General features: G+C 38.0%; 2 protein-coding genes across 2 annotated transcripts; one reads left to right on the top strand and one right to left on the bottom strand.

Moving 5' to 3' along the window:
• Positions 1-710: 710 nt before the first annotated feature.
• On the bottom strand, positions 711-1,706 carry LOC106976611 (olfactory receptor 8B12-like). Its single transcript, XM_015074035.2, has one exon. The coding sequence runs from the start codon at positions 1,644-1,646 to the stop codon at positions 711-713; it is 936 nt and encodes a 311-aa protein (XP_014929521.1). The 5' UTR covers positions 1,647-1,706.
• A 15,680-nt stretch (positions 1,707-17,386) lies between these two features.
• Positions 17,387-18,648, top strand: LOC113598041 (olfactory receptor 151). Its single transcript, XM_027055197.2, has one exon. It carries the CDS (start codon positions 17,577-17,579, stop codon positions 18,591-18,593), a length of 1,017 nt encoding a protein of 338 aa, XP_026910998.2. The 5' UTR covers positions 17,387-17,576; the 3' UTR covers positions 18,594-18,648.
• The last annotated feature ends 3,125 nt before the right edge of the window (positions 18,649-21,773 follow it).

Raw genomic sequence — 21,773 nt, 5'->3', positions numbered from 1 at the left:
TTCACTAAACTATGTCCGTAGGGCTCCACCCACCAAGTCATTGGTCACCATACTTGCCTCTCTCTGAAATCTAACATACTTTCCACTTACACACTGCAAAATTCATCAAACACTGATCTTGTCATTTTGCCAAGACCAACTCAACAAAATTTTTCACCTCCTACTCTCTTGCAAAATGTGATATATTAAAATTATCCTGTGAAAAGTAGCATGAAATTACTGTGAATATATTCATAATTTAAATGTGCTAGGTCAACCAACATGAGAAATGAAATCTTCCAAGAAAAAGATGAGGGAAGAAAACATGGCAAAGGGAAAAACAAACTGGATCGGGATTCAAGCAACGATTTCAGTTCCAGATAGTTTTATGTTCTTGCGCAACATACAAACATTTCTGACTCTGCAAAGTGCAATGTATTATAAAAAGGCACTAGATCGAATGATTCCTAAGCCCCACTCAGTGTTGAGTACTCTGTAATTGCAGCAATTATTTTTCATAAAATAAAGAAGGAAAAATTGGGGGATTAGGGTAAGGGAGAATCAATCCATTGGGGAAAAAAACGTTAAAATTTCCTCTACCATATAGTACAGAAAGAAAGCACTGGTGCTTAGAGTCCTCAATGAAAAAAGTAATCATAACAATAGTAATAAAAACACTCCAAATAAAAAAAAAATCCTTGGATCACTTATCTAAATTTCTAATATTTTTTTCAAGAGAAGGTTATTCTGCCCACGGTTTTCCTCAGGGCAACTTTGACATCCTTATTCCTCAGACTGTAGATTAATGGGTTGAACATTGGCACAACAATGGTGTAGAACAAGGAAGACACTTTCCCCTGGTCAAGGGGTAAAATAGAAGGTGGCTTGAGGTACATAAAAGCTCCTGATCCAAAGAAAAGAGAAACTGCAATTATGTGAGAACTGCAGGTACTGAAGGCCTTGGACCTGCCTTCAGTGGAGCTAATGTGGAAAATGCTAGAAATAATGAAACCATAAGATATAAAAATGGCAACAATGGGCACCCCAATGCCAATGGTCACAACAGTAAAGACAATTAGTACATTTATGTAAGAGCTGTTGCAAGAGAGCTCAAGGAGGGGAAGGATGTCACACATATAGTGATTAACAAGGTTGTCAGAACAAAATGTCAGAAATAATATATTTCCTGTATGGGCCACAGCTCCCAAAATCCCCATCCCATAGACACCCAGTAAAAGGAGTAAACACACCTGAGAAGACACAGTGACCGTGTACAGCAGTGGTTTACAGATGGCGACATAGCGGTCATATGCCATCGCTGACAGGATGTAGGATTCAGAAAAGACAAAAAAGCAGAAGAAAAAGAGCTGAGTCATACACCCTGCATAGGAAATGATGTTCTTCTTGGAGACAAAACTCATTAGCATTTTGGGGATGATGGCAGTAGAGAAACTAAAATCTATGAAGGACAAGTTGAAGAGGAAAAAGTACATGGGAATATGAAGGTGAGAATTCAGCCCAATCAGGGTTATCAGGCCCAGGTTCCCCACCACAGTGACCATGTAGAAACCTAGAAACAGGAAGAAGAGGGGCATCTGGAGTTCTGGCTCATCTGTTAAGCCTGCGAGGATAAACTCTGTCACAGAGGAGGCATTATCTGTAGCCATTCTCCTCTAGGAGAGTCTGTAAGGGAAAAAGAAGAGTCACTGAGACAAAGAGAGAAGCCACACACCATGGAATTTAAGGGGCTGACATGGAGAAGAAAAGAATGGGAACATTTACTGGCACTGTTCTAAAAGTTGTGTGGCATTATGAGTATCCCCATTTCACAGATGAGGACACTGGACCTAAGTGACTTGCACAAGTCCTGATGCTACTAAGTTACAGCAGGAGGTGAACTCAGGTGGTCTGGCTCCTGGGCTTTGAGCTTTTACCCACTCTGCTAGAGGACAGACCAGGGCAGGCAGGCACTCACCCTCCTCTGCTTGGAGTCACAGTGCTGTTCTCCACTGGCTCTCATCCATCTCTTTCATGGAGACTCAACTGGCCCCGATGAAAAGCAAGTGACAACCCAGAGCTCAGACCCTCTGCTTCTGCTTCTCTACTTTGAGGAGCGAAACCTCTAATTTATCTTGCTGCGCTGAAGAACTTGATCTTTGATTGTGGCTTTGCTGCAAGTCTCTTGTCCAAATTCCGGGGATGAGACAGCATCCTTTCCAAATGCCCATGGATAACAAGAGACTAATCTCAGTGACGTAGTTACAGAGACTCCCTCAGGATCACTGCTCCAGAGACCCCCTTCCCAAAGGAAGAAGAAATGTTTGTTTACCACCCTTGGTAATGCTTAATGTGGCTTTTAAAGACCTGTGGTTACCTTTTTTCATTGTGATTACATCTTTTTAAGCTATTAATTATAGCAAAGCATCATGGGAAAAATGCTAATTGCAACCCTGTATTAAGCCCTTACTGTGTACCAAACACCGTATCAACCCACTACCCTCGTATGAAGGATCCAAAGCAATGCACAAAGAATTTTACCTCTTTATTCCTCACAACAGCTTTGTATACTAGACCTATAAATATCCACTTTAAAAGTGAGGAACACACACAGCTTGTAGGTTCCAAAAATCTTGAGTCAAATTCTAATCTATCCAACTCAAAACTTCATAGCGGTCAGGGAACTTGCTGGCCTTCTTAAACAAACACAAAGTACTTGCTGTATTTACTGAAAACACCCAATTTTGTTTCCAGACACCACTGCTGGCTACTACCACTACTGCACACATTGTCAAAATAGTTCTCGGGAAGTGATTTCACTCATACAGAGACTAATAAAGCTTTGTGTGTCAACTTGCGCTCAACACCCCTTACCAGGGGCCCTTATAATAATAAGGAAGACAGATTTCATACCCAAGAAAGAAATCTTGATCTGGGGAAATTTGAGCTTCAGTGTGCCAATGGATTAAATAGGTTTTGGGGCCTGGGTTAATGACAAAAGTCCTGTTAGGGAAGTTATGAAGTCAAAATACAAAGGCAGAAGTTCCTCTTCCTCCAGGAAAGTTCTACTAAAACTGCTGTGCACATACCTGTGTACGTTTGTGAGTGTGTGCACACACATCTTTTGATTTACACTTAGAATTAACACATCCCAAAGTAACTCCAGTGAGTCCCAGTCCTTGTTCTCAATCCCATTGCGCAAAAGTTACAAACAGAGAAAAGCAGTTCATATTGAAATGAAATTAAGCTCTTCTTGAGAACCAAGTTCAAAGAAGTTAGGGGTTCTCTGAAAGCTCTAGGGGGATTTTGTTGCCTCAGAGACAGTTGCCATGGCAACCTCATTTCCAAATGTATCTTCAACAGAGCTTTTCTAAAGCCATGTTACCTGATGACTTTGTTCCAGTACAGCAGAGAACGAAAAAGCTGTTTGCCTTTTCCACTTGTATAGTACTTTTGCCTTTCAAAAACTTGAATCTCTGAAATGGCTTCCTTCTTATATTTGTTTCTAATTTAAACTATACATTATAAATGCAACATTATGGAGCATGTGAAGATTTACATACATTAAAATACCCTTGCATATATGTCTCATGCATGTGCACTGGCTCTCAGGTTTCTAGTAGATCATCAAAGTTGCACAAGGATGGTCCCAAACCAATCCCTATGTAACATAGGATTCCCAGCTTTAGTAAGAAGCACAAATCTGTCCAGAGAGAAGAGGTGGCAGCTGAGAGGACCCCACGTGAATGAAGTAGCTTTGATTAGCTTCTGACAAAGCAGAATTAAATTCATCTTTCAGTAATGATATGTCTAATAGTTACTGTTAAATTGATTTTTTAAGTTTATTTATTTATTTTGAAAGAGAGAGAGAGAGCATACAGAGGAGGGGCAGAGAGAGAGAGGCAGAGAGAGAATCTCAAGCAGGCTCTGCACTGTCAGCACAGAGTCCGACGCAGGGCTCAAACTCACCAACCATGAGATCATGACCTGAACCAAAGCTGGACACTTAACCGACTGAGCCACCCAGGCACCCCTACTTCCTTAAATTCTTTTTTTAAGTTTACTTATTTATTTTGAGAGAAACAGAGACAGCACAAGAGCAGGAGGGGCAGAGAGAGGGGGAGAGAGAATCCCAAGCAGGCTCCACACTGCCAGGACAGAGCCCAACAAGGGGTTCAAACTCACAAATAGTGAGATCATGACCTGAGCCAAAACCAAGAGTCTGACGCTTAACCAACTGAGCCACCCAGGCAACCCCTACTTCCTTAAATTCTTGATGAACTCATTTGTTTCATGGCTTCCACTATCCCACCATATATATGGCTCTCAAATTTGTGTCTTTATTTTTCAATGCTCTGTTAAGGTCCTTTCCTGGGTACCCAATAGGATTTTTTTTTTCTGGATATTTCAAGAGACTGTCCTGTGGTCATCTCTGAGCTCATCGACTACATAAGCATATGTCCCTTCCTCCAAAAGTAGATGTTCTCTCAACCTCTTCATTACTTATCTGAGTATAACCAATGGTGAGAAAGTAGAGAATAGAATTGATAAAGTTATTCTAAGTCCTGGTTGCTCTAAGACAGTCCCAGTTTATGTCTCTTATCCCCCCCCCAAATTATTAGTAATGTTCTCTGTCACTCTGAAATATATACCAGTTAAATGAGAAGTTTTCAGAGCATAAACTTTGGAATCTGGTGGGCTTCAGCATAAATCGTAGTTCTGCATCCAAGTAGCTGTGTGAGCTTGGAAATTCAACCTTCCTTAAGTTTCTAATTTTTAATCTTAAAATGAGGAAAAGAACCACAACTCAAAGTGTTATTTTCATGAGTAAAAGATGTACCTTCTGGCACAAAGAAGATACAAAAAGCTGCTTATTATTATTTAAATGATACATATGTATATTATTTTTAGAGTTTCATTACATAAATAAAATTTGTTATTTACTATGGTAATAGTAATAACTATATCCTTGGATGAAGGTAATTTCAGAATGGGCTAGAACAGAAAGAAACCAGAGGCAGGGAATCAACTTTAAAACTTTTACATAAGCTGTATAAACAGCAAAAGATAAACAGTGCCACATATTATGATATTATGGTGAAGTACCAAACAGGATTTCACATCTCAATGGTTTGAGAAAGAACAACAGAGAAGAGGCACACATCAAATGTGGTTAAATTTCCAATCCCTGCCCATGATAGAAATGGGAAAATAAGGAGGTGGAAGAGTAAAGAGCTGGATTTTAGACAAGATCATCAAATGCTGGCAGGACTTCCAAACAACGACCAGAAAGAAGAAGAAAATTGAAAATCAGAGATTTAACATAAGAGATTAAGATAAAAATTGAATAGAGGAAACATAGGAACACTGCTTCAGGGAGTACTGTTTAAAGACAGAATAGTTAAGGGCAAAGTGTGAACCTGGTGAAAATGCCAATAAATAAGGGGAGAAGGACACTGACCAACAGAAATGTCAAAAAAACAGCAAGCATAGCAATTAAGAGCAAGAACTGGAGAAAACAAACCTAGAATTAAACCCCAAGTGTATTCCTTATTTCCTGGATGAACTTGAGTACTTACCTAACCTAATTAATACTCAGTGTCTTGATCTAAAAATCATAATGATAATACCAAACTTGCAGATATTTGTGAAGATTGAATTATACTCCCATGAATATTCATTTAGTAAACATTAGTTGCCTTTATAAAATGTCACAGAGGTCAAGGTAGAGAAAATTTTAAGAGTAAGGGGTAAATAATGTTACCAAGGGTGCAAGGAAAAAAGAAGTGAAAAACAATCTCGAATTAAGTCATTGTCTTGCAAGTCTCCTCATTATTTTTCCATGTTACTCTGACTGTGCTTAGTCTAATACAGCCTTACACTATTCATTATTTCAAGATTATATTCCCAAAACCCCAACTAGATTAAAAGCTTCTTCAAGGAAAATCCTTAATCCTGTAGCTTTTGGGTACACTAACACACTCATGATCTATCAGAGTGATGAATACATTACAGATGCTTTTCAAAAACTTGCTGGATGTAATGGGCTTGCATGTTAAGATAGTGCAATGAAAATCCAAATAGCAAACCCATAATTTCAGGGATAGTTTTTTACTATCTGAAATAATTGGTCAGAGATTCTGATAAGGAGACATTTTATCCCTACCAAAAAAAAGTCATTTAAACCACACGTAGTTAGGTTTACTAAAAATAAGCTTGAAGCCTTTAATATGTTGATAATGCTGTCTACACAACAATGCCAGAAGATTTCTGCGTGACAAGGCCGTGGTGTTTGTAGAAGAAACTTCCCCCTTTCCTACAGACACTGGGAAAGGAAAGTTTGCTAAGGGGCCGAAGTTGCTGCAAAGACTAGTCTTGAGAGGTACCAAGCAACTTAAAACTCTCCAAAACAGAGTTCTTTTTCTTAAGGGGCTTAAATCCAGGAAATGTTGTGCCACTTAATAAAGTTGTGTTAAATAATACACAAATACTGTAAAATCTATCATTTACAAGGAGTGTAAAGGGTACAAAACAAATCAACGTGCTAGAAAGTACAATATAGGCAGAGTTAATAAGGATAAATCCAAAATAACCTTCAAGTGTAATTTTGTGGAAAGGAGAAATGTAATTTGATGGGTAGAAACAGATTATTCTAAGGTAACAGAGCCTTCCTAATTTACTAATACTTATTAAATTACATTAAATTAAATGTCTTACATGTGCAAAGAAATCAAGCAATGTAAAGTAAGTAATATACCAAAGTTCTTGGGGCACTGGGTTGGCTCAGTCGGTTAAGCATCTGACTTCAGCTCAGGTCATGATCTCATGGTTTTGTCAGTGCAGAGCCTGCTTCAGATCCTCTGTCCTCCTCTCTCTGCACCCCCTTCTCAAAAATAAACATTTAAAATATATATATACCAAAGTTCTCTTGTTGCATGGACTCCTCTGTAATCTTGCAACATTAACAAGACTGTCTGCATTTTTGTTTTTATTTGAGAGAGAGAGAGAGAAAGAGAGAGAGCGAGAGCGCTGGAGTTGGGGAGAGGGGATGAGGGAGAGAGAGGCAGATTCCTAAGCAGGCTCACATGGGGCTCGAGCCCACAACCTGTCATGACCTGAGCCGAAATCAAGAGTCGGATGCTCCACTTACTGAGCCTCCCAGGCACCCCAAGACTGTCTGCAATTTCTAAAGGCCTCTCTGGAAAGGAAAGCCACATACTCATTCAGTGATGTGCCCCAATATTTTACAAACTTTTCTTTCAGGAATTTCATTCTGCTAGCTAGCTGAAATCAAGAGGCAATGTGGTATCCTGGGAGAAAGCCCTAGCTAGGCTTAGAAGTCTAAAGATCTGGCTCTGGTCATACACTCTTGGACAAGTCACTAAATTATCTTTTCCTGGAAATGTCTCCTCTATAAAAGGACTAGATGAAACCAAATGTTGTTAAATTCAGTGAATACTTTTTGAATCTTATTTTACTTAGCACAATGGCAGCTAATGTCTTGAAATATTCATTTTCCTTTCTGTAATGGAAAAACTCAGTGTTTTTCTTCCCATGCAGAGAAAAACCCAGTTCTTCCCTACTGTGTGTTTTTCTCCTATGAGTCTCCTTTACTATTCACACAGAACACTTCACTTCTGACATTTCTGGTCACCAAATGTGTGTGGGGGGTGGTGGTGGTTTCCCCATAAGAACAGGCAAGTCTCCACCACACCAGCTGGGTGCCCCACAATTTTAACTCAATTCTGACACTATCTACCGGGAGATAGTGTCAAATCCCACAGGTTAGCGGCTCTGTCCCACAAGAACTGCTCCAGACCCTGCCCCCACCCCCCCCAACACACATTCTTCAGATGCCAGTCCCAAGCCCAGGTTATCACCTATACTTCTGAGCAACTGAATATAGATCAGAGGATCCAAAGATCCTCTTTGATTAATTTGCCACAGTGGCTCACAGAGCTCAGGGAAACACTGACTTAGTTTACCTGTTTATTAAAGGATACAGATGAACATCCAGATGGAAGAGATTCAGGGCAAGGTGTGTGGGAAGGGCCCCCAAGCTTCCATGCTCTGTTCAGGCACAGCGCTCTTTTACTACCTCGTGTTTACTACCCTAAAAGCTCTCCAAACCCTGTACTTTGGGGGGACTTCCTGGAGGTTCCATCACATGTTTGATCATTATATCCATTTTCAGCCCTTTTCCCTTCTCAAGAGAATGGAGGACAGGGCTGAAGATTCCAAGTTTCTAATCATAGCTTAGTCTTTCCGGTGACCAGCCCACGTCCAGGAACTATTCAGGAGCCCACCCAGAGATACCTCATTGGGACAAAGGACACTCCTATCACAGAGGAAATTACAAGGGTGTCAGGAGTTCTGTGCCAGGAACTGGGGGCAGAGAGCAGTATATATATTTTCTATTATATCACACTTCCCTTTTGAAATACATCACCTGTCTAATTTTCCTTCAACTTCTGGCCACTTCTCAGTTTTCCTTCAAGAGCTAAATACTGATATTCCACACAGTTCTATCCTCAATCTCCTCTTGGCATTCTATTTATGCTCTCCAAAAGACCTTGTCCACTCCCATGACTGAAATCACCCTCTGCTGTTGACTTCCAAATTTGTATTTCTATTCATATCTGAACACCCAACAGACACCAAAAATTCAACACATTCAAAAGTTATATCACTACCTTTCCTCAAAAACTTTCTCTTCCTATATTCCCTATCTTAATAAATGACACTTTTGGGCTTTTGGGCACCCAGTTAAAAAAAAAAATGACTCAACTAACTCATAAAGGAAAAAGAAATCATACTGTCGTCAAACATTGCTTTACAGAAGAAAATAGAGTAATAGATTTCAGATATTCAAAAAATTAAAATGTGAACCATGGATGGTTTAATGTATAGCCAAACTAACTTCAAATATAAAAGCTGTAGACACATTGCCATTAACTGATAAAAACTTAGGGATCTTGTTGCCATGAGCTCTTCCTAAGAAATCTGATAGACAAAAAGGTCTAAATAACCAAAATATTGGACAGACATCAGTAGCATTTAATATTTATTTGCTTGTACATCTAAGAATAGTGGTTTCCAGGAGCTGAGGGGTGAGGGAAATGAGGAGACATTGGTCAAAGAGCCAATTATAAGATAAATAAGTTCTGGGGATCTAATGTACAGCATGGTGGCTATTGTTAATAATAATATATTGCATATGTGAAATCCACTAAGAGAATAAATCTTAACTGTTATCACCACTAAAACAAAAGTGGTAACTATGTGAGGTAATAGATATGTGAATCAGCTTGATTGTAGTGATCTTTTCACAATATGAACATATATCAACTTATATTGTACACCTAAAATATATTGTACAACATAAATATGTATAATTACTTGTCAATCATACTTCAGTAAATTTGGGGAAAAAATAAAATATAATAATCAAAATAAGTTTAATTATTTTTAAAAAATGAAACCTTCTGTTTCAATTTATAAAAAAAAGTTAACTAAAATTAAAGAGGTTTCTTTTTTAGCATATTCAGTGAATTTGGTTTTGGAGAAATGTTCAGTGTAGAAAGATGTGAAATAAAGGCTTTTTATAATAAAAATGTAAATATAGTTCATGGTACACAACGACAAAAAATTAGTGATAAATACTGACCATGTTGGTGGTGACAGGGACAAAAGTGATGATGTTAGTGAAGATGAGGATAATATTGATGGTAATGATCAGTGTGGTCATGGTAATAACGATGATGATGAGGATGAAACTAAAAATGTTCCAGTGCTGACAGTTGGCACCAAGCTTCCCAGGCTGCAGGATAAGTCCCTCAACAGAAGAAAAATTAACACACGTGGGAGATGTCAGTCATAGTACAAAGCGTAAACCCAAAGACTAATTGCCTTCAATGAGGACCAAGTCTCTGGAGCGGCCATATCCCAGGAGAGGTTCTGCCTATATAAAAATATACCCAACACTCCCCAACTCAGTGACCCATTTTTATGAATATGTTGGCCCCTTTGACTGGAAATAGATGTAAATCTGGTGCCTTTCTGTTTTCTGATACTTCTTAATTGCTGAAAACAAAGTGCCACCTAAGATTTCCACCCAACAGTGTTGCCGTTTTCATCAAGCCAGGTATTCAATTATTTTTTTTTAATTTTTTTTTACATGTATTTATTTCTGAGAGACAGAGACAGAACACAAGTGAGGGAGGGCAGAGAGAGAATGAGACACATAATCCAAAGCAGGCTCCACGCTCTGAGCTGTCAGCACCAAGCCCGATGTGGAGCTCATACTCACAAACTGTGAGATCATGACCTGAGCCGAAGTCAGACACTTAACCGACTCAGCCACCCAGGCACCCCAAGGCATTCAATTATAATTTTAAAGCAATTATGTAAGATGTGAACAAAATATCTTCCATTAATTTGCATTTGTAATGCAGAGCTTTTTATATATATATATACTATTTCCAATCATATATCCCCCTTCTCAAAGTGCTTTTTCCCCACTTGTAAAGGAAATAGAGTTGTCTAGGTAATTCTGAGTGTTGTCATTAGCAACAAGTCTGCGCTTCTGATAAAACTGGTCACCTGATAAAACTACTGGTAAGATTTTAACGTCAAGAAATTCGTGGATCATGTATATGTTAGCTAGAAGATAACGGGAATAAAACTTAGATTTCTGTTGCCCACAGTTTTCTATATAATTGGAAGGTGTTCTCATCAAGAGGCAAAAACAAACACTGCCTCATAGCAACATTCTGTTTTATACCCAACTTTGATTCCTGGTATTGATATATTTAAAGTGGATTTTCTGTTTCTTATCATTTTAGGAGAGTCATATTCGATGGATGGGGATATGTTAGATAGCTTAGCTATGTTAGCTATATTGTCATTATCTAAGTGAAATTTATCTCTTTTTAAAAAATTAAAACACAGTTCAAAATTCTTGCTGTTATTAGTGACAAAGAAGTTATCTCACTGCCAGTAATTTAAAATATAAAGTTTATGATAATGCAGACTTCCTTATCTTCAATATCACAACAAGCACAATATTATTACTATTGCTGATCAAGTGGGTTAAAGTCTTTTAATGTTCTATGAGAAAACAGGTTATAAAACAACATATACTCTACTTGCTAGAAGGGATGCTACCTGATTCATGAATCATTTAATAAAGCCAATTAGATCTTTTAAAAAATGTATGGTATGCTAACTTTGAGTTTAAAAATGCATGTATATTTATACCTATGTATATAAATGCATACATGCATAACAAAGATCTGGTAGAATACACATTACAATTTTAGATTCTTGGTAGTTGGAATATAATTATTTTTGCCTGTCTGTATGTTTACTTTCTTATAATGCAAGTATATTTTGTAATTTAAAAAGAGATTCTGGTAATATAGCAATAATATCCCTTCTTGGCCTTAATGTATTAAATTAAGTTTACTTAAATATAAAAGTAAAGTGAAGTGCCACAGAAAGACAGCATGGCATGGTGGAGGACAACAGACGGATGGTCACAAATCCTGGGTTCTAGACCAGTTCTACTTTCTACCATTGTATATAACCTTGGGTAAATTGTGCAACTTCTTGAGTATCAGTTTCCTAGAGCAGGGATTGGCAAACGTTTCCAGAAAGGACCAGATAGTATAGATATTAGGCTGTGCAGTGCATAGGATCTCTGTTGCCACTACTCTGCTGTGCCACTTAAACAGGAAGACAGCATCAACAAGGCATAGAGGAATGGGCGTGGCTTTGTTCCAATGAAACTTTCCAACAAATACAGTCAGTGGGCTGGATCTGGCTGAACTTGCAGACCCCTGTCCTGGCGAACAGATAATATAATGTAGCATCCCTCTTTTCTTTTCCTGTGTTCTCCTCATACTAAGAAATGAAGAGTGAACCCCAATACTGTGAGGCCAAAATATTGCCTAGAGCCATAGCTTCACAGACTTATAAGACGACAAAGCAGAGGAGAAGGAAAAGCACAGATATAGAGACAGCAGAATGCATTTTTAATTTCAAGTCGCCACTAGTAAGTTCTGTGAACTTTGAGGAAGTCTTAAAATCTCAGCCCTTCGGTTCCCTATTACTAAAGTGGGAATAATAATTCCTGTTCTAAATACATTCCCAATCCTCCTAAGGATTTTTAGGAATAGTATGAGACTAATCTCTGAAAGAAATGTGTACACAATAAAAGGTTTACAAAAATGTCAGTAACTATTTGAGGAGGAAATTAAATTAGCAAGGATATAATTTTTTTTCAGCTTAGAAATGCATGTCAGAGATAAAATGTCTATAAATATCATACCCTATATACATTCTGGGTCATGCCTCTTGGATAGCACTTTCATTATTTGTGTATTTCATCTTTATGAAGACAATAGGACCATGGTTTGATATTATAATCTGATGCTTTAATGAATACTAAGAGATATTAACCACCTATTATAGGCAATGCTACAATGCTAGGGACTGTGCACTGTGAGGCACATATTGTTATTATTCCCAGTCTACAGACAAGAATGCTTACAAGTAACACGGTTACATAACTTGCTTAAGATCACATGGTCAAAGTCAGAGTTGGGATTTAACCCAGTCCTGTCTGACTTCTGAGTCTACACCTTTAACTACCACATTAAATGTCAAATATAACATTTTAACATTCAGGGCACCTGGGTGGCTCAGTCTGTTGAGCTTAAGACTCTTGATTTCGGGCTCTGGTCATGATCCCAGGGTCGTGGGATGGAGCCCCACATCAGGCTCTGTGCAGAGCATGGAGCCTGCTTGAGATTCTCTCTCTCTCTCTCTCTCTCTCTCTCTCTCTCTCTCTCTCTCTCTCTCCCTCCCCCATCTCTCTTCCCCCCCCCAACATGCTCTCTCTCTTTCTCTCCCTCTCTACCCCTCTCCACCATTCACGCTTTCTCTTTCTCTCAAAATAATATATATATGAACACAGTTGTGCTTCTTGACATAAAAATATGATCTGTTTTAAGACCACCAATAAAAAATATGTAAGAGAACACAGTACCTTAATCAGTTTTTATCTTTAAAAATAATGCACGCATATAGTTTAAAATTCAAAAGCTACTCAAAGGTCAATAATAAAAACTAACACTTATTGCCCCAAGCATCCCTGAGCCCAGCTCTGCTGTCCAGAGGAAACAGCTTTCAAATCTTGTATCTGTTTCCTTGGGTATTTACCTGTGTGTTTGTTTATTATGCTTGCAGTGCTCTTTGAGGATTTCATGATATTTTAGACATTATTAATAGTCTATAATAGGACCTAACTCAATAGTTATTGATAAGTATTTGTTGAATGCATAACTTCTATTTAGATGCAGATTTGTCTTATGCTCCCCCACCCCAATTCCTTTCCATATTCTCCCAGTTATAATACAATTATTTATTCTCAGTGCTTAATGTCAACAGTATTAGAACTCTGGCAGTGCAGACTTTATTATCATGCAGAATGAACCATCACTGCAGAACCAAATATTGTACTTTTCATTGTTCCTTTATTTGTACTACTTGTAATTTTTCCAGGAATTGTAATCATTGATCAATTCTAGGTATCTCTCCTTTGTATTTTCAGATGCTCCAGGGGCACCTGGGTGGCTCAGTCGGTTAAGTGTCTGACTTCAGCTCAGGTCATGATCTCAAGGTTCATGAGTTCAAGCCCTATATCGGGCTGTGTGCTGACAGCTCAGAGGCTGGAGCCTGCTTCAGCTTCTGTGTCTCCCTCTCTCTCTGCCCCTCCCCCACTCATGCTCTGTCTTGCTCTCTTCAAAAATAAATAAACATTTAAAAAAATGTATATTTTCAGATGCTCCATAGTATCTGTCAAGTACTCCCTAATATAATATTCCAAATGTCCAAATATTTGAGACAGTCTACCAATTTCATTTCTCTCCTGGAGGCCTCTATCCTCTGTCCTTTCTGGACTCACTCCCCAGACCTGACGTATGGCTGTCAACCTAGAGTTTCCTTTGCTTCTCTCCTGTGTCTGGTCCCCTCTATCTTAGAGACAGTACGATCTTATCTTCTAGTATTTTCACTGAGAGTCCAATAATAGTATCCTCATCTCATTTCTGCTCCTTTATAGGCTGTGTGATTCCATCTCTCTGTCTCTTGCCTATTTTCAAAGACCAGCTTTAGTTTCACTGATTTCTTTTTACTGTTTATCTGTTTCCTTATTGCATTGAATTCCATGCTTATCTACATGATTTTCTTCATTCTGAATCATTTTAGTTGTTTATTAAGGTGGGAGCATAGATTACTGATGTTAGAATTCCCTTTTGTTCTAAAATAATCATTTAATGCCAAGTTTCCTTATTAACATTTTTTTTTTGGCAGAATTTAAAAATTTTGATTACTGTGCCTTCATGTTCATTCAGTTCACATGTAACTTAGTGTGTGACTTCTTTTTGGCCTGTGTGTTATTTAGAAGCAGGCTTTTTAATTTTTGAATATTCAAAGATTTTCCAGATATCTTACTGTAGATTATTTATAGTTTGTATTTGTTGTGGTGAAGGGTACATACTCATTACGATTTCAACCTTTTAAAGGTATGATGGTTTGTTTTATTCCCCGGAATAGTTTTTATCTCAAAATATGTTCCATGTGCACCTAAAAGATTAGATATTCTGCTACTTCTTGGTGAAGTGTTCTAAAAATGTCAATTTGTGGATATTTCCTATGTCCTTATTAATTTTTCTACTACTTTTATCAATTAATGAAAGAGGAATATTGCAGTCTCCAACTAATAGTGGACTTGTCTATTTTTCCTTTCAGTTCTGTCAGTTTTGGCTCATGTATTTTGAAACTATTAATACATGAATTTATTTAGGAGTATTATGAATTGATTCCTTTATCATTGTGAAATGTTCCTCCTTATTTTTAGTAACAATCCTTCCTTTGAAGTCTACTTTGCTTAATGCTGATATAGTCACTCCAACTTCCTTTTGATCGATGTTTTCACAGTACATCTTTTCCCATCCTTCTAGTTTTAGCTGTTTTTGTCTTTATATTTTAAGTCGATTTCTTGGGAAAGCATACAATTGAGTAATGCCCTTTATCCAATCTCTGCACTTTAATTGGTATATTTAAACCATTAACATTTATTTCAATTATCAATCACTAGGTTGAGTTTTTTTTTATGTTTTATTTATTTTTGAGACAGAGAGAGACAGAGCATGAGCAGGGGAGGGGCAGAGAGAGAGCAAGACACAGAATCTGAAGCAGGCTTCAGACTCTGAGCTGTCAGCACAGAGCCCAGTGCGGGGCTCGAACTCACGAACCGTGAGATCATGACCTGAGCCGAAGTCGGATGCTCAACCGACTGAGCCACCCAGGCGCCCCTCACTAGGTTGAGTTTAAATCTTTCATCCTTGCTATAGGTTTTCTACTTCTTTCAGTTGTCATTTATTCCATTTGTTTTTCTTCTTGCCTTCTTTTGGATAATTGAAGTTTTGTTGATGATTTGATTTTATCTCCACTATTGGCTTGTTAGCTATAGCTCTTTTTTTATTATTTAGTTTCTGTCCTAGATTTTACAATATTTGGGCACTCTGGTGGCTCAGTTGGTTAAGCGTCCAACTCTTAATTTTGACTCAGGTCATGATCTCACAGTTGTGAGATCAAGCCCCATATCAGACTCTGTGCTGAGCATGGAGCCTGATGGAGATTCTCCCTCTCCCTTTGCCCCCCCCCCCACATTCACTGTCTTACTATCTCACTCTTACTAAATAAATAAATAAATAAATAAATAAATAAATAAATAAATAAATATTTTTAAAAGACAATATTTATCCTTTCTGGATTTTCCCCACCTGGAGTATAGAATGGAAAATTCCTACAGGAGATAAGCTGGTACAATCATTGGCTCATGCTGTTTATTTCCCTCCTTTCAGGAATCAGTTTAGTGCTCCCTATTGTCAGCTATCTGGAAAATATGGTTTCATATCCCTTGTCTGGTTTTCTAATTGTTTATGGTGAAACACAAAGTAGAAGTTCTTCCTTCATGTATGGAAATTCAAGTCCACTTGCTAACTTTTAACTATTCGTTATGACCATGTTGTGAAATTCTTCAGATTTAAAACATAGATAAATAGACAGATATACAAATAGATATCTTCTTCAATCACATAGAACTTTTTTTTTACTCACCCATAAGTTGAAATCATAAAAACTAAGGATTAGAGTTGTTTTAAGATCATTTCATCTATTGATCAATCTTGTTTAGAACTTGGGAAATTTTAGCCAGTGTGAGGCAAGTGATTTTCCAGGGGCTTACACTTACCACTTGATAATTACTCAACAGAGCCAACCAAATTACTTCTGGCAAACAAGTTATCAGAAGAAGAATACTATCTTCTCTTTTAAATTATGTTTTCCTCTGCTTTCTCTTATTGGATATAAAGGAGAAATGAAGAAAACTCATCACAAGATGATGCAACACCCCATGACAGGAGTTGCTTCTCCAGACCAGCTTTAAACTGCCATTTTGACTTGGAAGGAATACCAAGATTCCTTCCAAGAAAACTCCTGGGCATCTACATGTAATTACCATCAGCTAAAAATTTTCTCAGCATTAATCATAGGTTGACTCTAAAAACAAACAATAAGTAGTAATTTGGAAATCAACAACATAGAAATAGAAACATGGTGAAGCAATAAGACACATTATTTTAGAGGATACACGAGGTGGCCAAGGATGGGCTGACCACCAAGGATAAAGGATTTAGGGCTATGCAAAACAGGGGAGAAGGGAAAGTGTCCATCTTACACACAAATTGTTTTGCTCTCTACCGTTAAGAGTCCCAAATTATTATAGTTTCAATAAACACAAAACTTTAAAAAAAACTTTTTTTTTTTACTTTCTTTAGTTGAACTTTGCTGCCTTCCCAAAAAGGTAGAGCTCAATGATAAAAAAATGCATTCTGATCAATAAATCAGAACTAGTATAGGTAGGAACCTGACATCATTATTTTTTAAAGCTCCCAAGGTGATTATTGTGTGTAACCAGAACTAAGTACCCTAAGACCTCAAGTTCAATGACAAATTAGGACAAATTCCAGCTGCTTAACAAAAATCTACACTTATACAGCAACTAAATATTTGGAAAATATTTCCACATGTATTCTATTATTTTTTAAACTACAGGAATTGGTAAAATAACTCCATTTATTTCTCAAATGTGGAGATTGAATTTCATCACTCAGTAATTGGTAGAGCTTTACCATCTCATATTACCTGGATTTGAGATAAATTAGCAATATGTTTTCATTTTATGGGTAATATTTTGTGATCTCATCAATGACAAGCGAAATTCTCTTTCTGGGGCAAAACTCACCTCAAAACCCATAAATAAAACATACTTGTAATTATTACCACGGTACCTGAGGAACATAAAAGTGGTAAAAACTCTAGGGGTACCCCCTTTTTTGCCATTTTCGTGTCTTCTAAACCATGGCAAAATTGTTTGAATCCTAGAAGACATTGAGTAAGGAGACAACCCAGAAAGCATTAAGACCATTACTCAGGATGGATGCTGGTGACTAGCCTCATCAGAAAAACTCATGTATAGCCTTTCATGGGCTCTTCTCTCCCATCCCCACAGGGCTCCCAATCACAGGGGAATGGCTGCCGAAAATCACTCTACAGTGACCGAGTTTATTCTCAGGGGATTGACAAATCGGCCAGAGCTCCAGCTCCCTCTCTTCCTCCTCTTCCTTGGGATCTACTTGGTCACCATCATAGGGAACCTGGGCATGTTCATGCTGATTTGTCTCAATGCTCAGCTTCACACCCCCATGTACTACTTCCTCAGCAATCTGTCCCTTGTGGATCTCTGCTACTCCTCTGTCATTACCCCGAAAATGCTGGTGAACTTTGTGTCAGAGAAGAACATCATCTCCTATGCGGGGTGCATGTCACAGCTCTACTTCTTCCTTGTGTTTGTCATTGGTGAGTGTTACATGTTGACCGTGATGGCCTATGACCGCTATGTCGCCATCTGCAGCCCGTTGCTCTACCATGTCATCATGTCTCCTCAAGTGTGTTCCCTGCTGGTGTCTGTGGTCTATGCCATGGGATTTATTGGTGCAACAATAGAGACTGGCCTGATGTTAAAACTGTCCTACTGTGAGCTCCTCATCAGCCATTACTTCTGTGACATCCTCCCTCTCATAAAGCTCTCCTGCTCTAGCACCTATCATATTGAGATGACAGTGTTCTTTTTGGCTGGATTCAACATCACAGTCACCAGCTTAACAGTCCTTGTTTCCTACATCTTCATCCTCTCCAGCATCCTCCACATCAGCACTACACAGGGAAGGTCCAAAGCCTTCAGCACCTGCAGCTCTCACCTTGCAGCTGTGGGAATGTTCTATGGATCTACAGCGTTCATGTACTTAAAACCCTCCACGGCCAGTTCTGTGGCCAAGGAGAATGTGGCCTCCGTGTTCTACACCACGGTGATCCCCATGCTGAACCCCCTGATCTACAGCTTGAGGAATAAGGAGGTAAAGACTACCGTGCAGAAAACACTGAGAATACTCTTCAGATGCAAATGTCATCATTCTTCCTCGGGTTGAAAATTGGGAGAAATGTAGGGGAGAAAACCTCCAAAAATGTAAACATATGTGAATGGAGAACCACCACTTCTCAACATGATTCATTGGATTTATTCACTGATTTTTTTTCCTCCTTCCTTTCTCCCTCTCACATCTCTCATGTCCTACTCTGCTTGAATATGATTTCAAGTTCATATTTTCTTCCATTTGGGATCATTTAAAAAAATTTTGTTTATCCTTCACCCTCTGGTAAACCTGTTCTTTATCTTGATTACAATATAACATAAATTTAAAACTTTCAGCAATGAATTTAAGAGAGAGCTGTTCATTGATTTATCACCTTCTATAGAAAAAAATATTACCCAAAGTAATAGTAATTTGCACTTGGAAGTGCATAAGACAAATGGAGATGAATTTGAAAGTCATCAAGAAATAGCAAATAACCTCTTTTTGACCAGATTGTTCCCTCTATTCTCTCTCTCATTATGTGGGTTACCACTTACTTATTCCTGCCAAGATTGCTTACGTGGCCCCTTCACTCAGTTACCGCCATCATCATATCGTCATCACATCTAACATTTATGGAATGCTAGCCAATCTACTGTGTTTTACTTAATTATCTCATGTTCTCAGATGAAGAAACTGATGTAAAGACATTAAGTAACTCTCTCCAGATCACAGAACTGATACAATTAACACTGAGATTCAAACCCACAACTCATTATCCCCTCTCTCTTGGCTGACAGTCTCCCTACACAATGTTTTGATATTAGCATAATTAAAACCTTTCCATTTCAAAATTCTGGAAAATAACTTCCCCTCCTTCAAGTATCATCACACAGCTCCCAAGTAGCCAAGGAATATTATACATTCCTGTAGTCCTTTCTCCTCCAGAAATACCTGACATTTCACATCACCTGCCAAATTTCACTCAGTAAATCCTGTTGCCATGGAGCAAAATGTCTTCCCCCATTTTTTAAATAAATTTTTGAGAGAGAGACAGAGCGCAAGCAGGGGAGGGGCAGGGAGAGAGACATAGAATCCAAAGCAGGCTCCAGGCTCCAAGCTGTCAGCACAGAGCCCTATGAATGGTAAGATCATGACCTGAGCCAAAGTTGGACGTTGAATCTACTGAGCCACCGAGGCGCCCCATTTCCCCCCACTTCATTGAAGTTATCAGTGATTCATGTTAAAGAATTAGTAACATTAAGCAATTAGTGTGACATGGCAAAAGATTTATGGACATTCTGTTTTTAAATTTTTTTTATTGAAGTATAAATAACGTTCAATGTTAAATTTCAGGTGCACAACATACTGATTCAACAATTCTATACATTACTCAGTGATCACCATGATTGTCTTTATAATTATTTTAGGCAAAAATTATACCAGTCTTTTGTCATTTTTAATTATTTTTGTGCAAGACCTCATCTATCCTTCAGGCATAGAAAATTGTAAAATTCTAAGTTTCTCAAACAGAAAGGATGTTAATACAAGAAAGTAAATGCTCACAGGTTTTTTTCCCTATTTTTAATAGACTTTATTTTTTAGAGCAGTTTTAGGTGCACAGCAGAGCTGAGCAGATGGTACAGAAATTTTCCATATACTGTCTGCTCCACACACATACATAGCCTCCTTCCTTAACAACATCCCCTATGAAAGTGATACATTTTTTACAACTGATGAACCTACATTGACACATCATTACCACCCAAAGTCCCTAGTTTACATTATGGTTCACTCTAGGTGTTGTCATTTTATGAGTTTGGACAAATGTATAATGACATGTATCCATTATATGTATGACGATTACAGTCTTATACAGAGCAGATTCTCTGCCCTAAAACCCTCTGTGTTCCACTTGTCCATCCCTCCTTCTCCTAGAAGCCCTGAAACCATTAATCTACTGTTTCCATAGTTCTGTCTCTTCCAGATTGTCATAGGGTTGGCTTCTTTCAACTATTAATATGCATTTAAAGCTCTTTCATGCCTTTTTTTTTTTTTAAGTAGGCTTCATGCCCAGTGCAGAGCCCAATGCGGGGTCTGAACCCATGACTCTGAGATAAGAGCTGAGCTGAGTCAAGAGTTGGATGCTTAACTGACTGAGCCACCCAGGTGCCCTTCTTCCATGTCTTTTCATGATTTGATAGCTCATTTCTTTTAGCACAGAATAATAATCCACTGTGCGGATGTACCATAGCTTATTCATCCATTCACAAACTGAAGGACATTTTAGTTGCTTCCATGTGTTGGCAGTTATGAACATAACTCCTTTGGGGAAGTACCAAGGAGCACAGTTGCTGGATTGTATGATAAGAATATGTTTACTTTTGTAAGAAACCACCACACTGTGGCTGAACCATTTTCCATTCTTACCAACAATGAATTAAGATTTCCTATTCTTCACCATCACATGCTGTTTGTTGTCACTGTTTATTATTTTGGTTATAGGTGTGTAGTGGTATCTCATTGTTGTTTTAGTTGCATTTCCCTGATGACATATGATGTATGATATATATTTTATATGCTTATTTGCCATTCGTATATCTTCTTTGGTGAAGTGTCTGGTAAGGTCTTTGGTCCATTTTCTAATCAGATGATTTCTTTCCTTTTTTTGTTGTTTGTTTTTTGTTTTTCCTTTTTTCCCTTTTTTTCCTTTTTTAATAAAAAACATATTTGACATGTAACTTTGAGTAAACTTAAGGTGTATAACATGTTATTTTGATACATCGATGTATTATAATATGTACTATGATTGCCACTGTAGGGATAATTAGCACCACCATCATGTTACATAATCATCATTTCTGTTTAGCTTCTGAAATCATTGAGTTCTAGTCTCTTGGCATTCTGATGGTTGTAATACAATATGGGTGTCAGTATCCACTAGACCTAGTGCACAGGTCTCTAGGGCTTATTTACTTCACATCGCAAGTTTGTACCCTTAACATCTGTCCTATCATCCCACTTCCATCCCTCAGTAATCACAGTTTACTATCTGTAGTTTGGAGTCCTTTTTAGATTCCATCTATAAATTATATCATATGGTGTTTATCTTTCTAATTTATCTTACTATGGATAATGCCCTCAAGGTCCATCCAAAGTTTGTGTATTTTGGATAACAGTCCTTTATGAGATACATCTTTTGCAAATATTTTCTTACAGACTGGGGCTTGTCTTTTCACTCTCTTGACAGTGTCT

This window comes from Acinonyx jubatus, chromosome D1, assembly GCF_027475565.1.
Source record: "Acinonyx jubatus isolate Ajub_Pintada_27869175 chromosome D1, VMU_Ajub_asm_v1.0, whole genome shotgun sequence".
In the NCBI taxonomy this organism is placed as follows: domain Eukaryota; kingdom Metazoa; phylum Chordata; class Mammalia; order Carnivora; family Felidae; genus Acinonyx; species Acinonyx jubatus.
The sequence above is the reverse complement of the archived record's forward strand: the minus strand, read 5'-3'. Positions and strand labels throughout refer to the sequence as shown.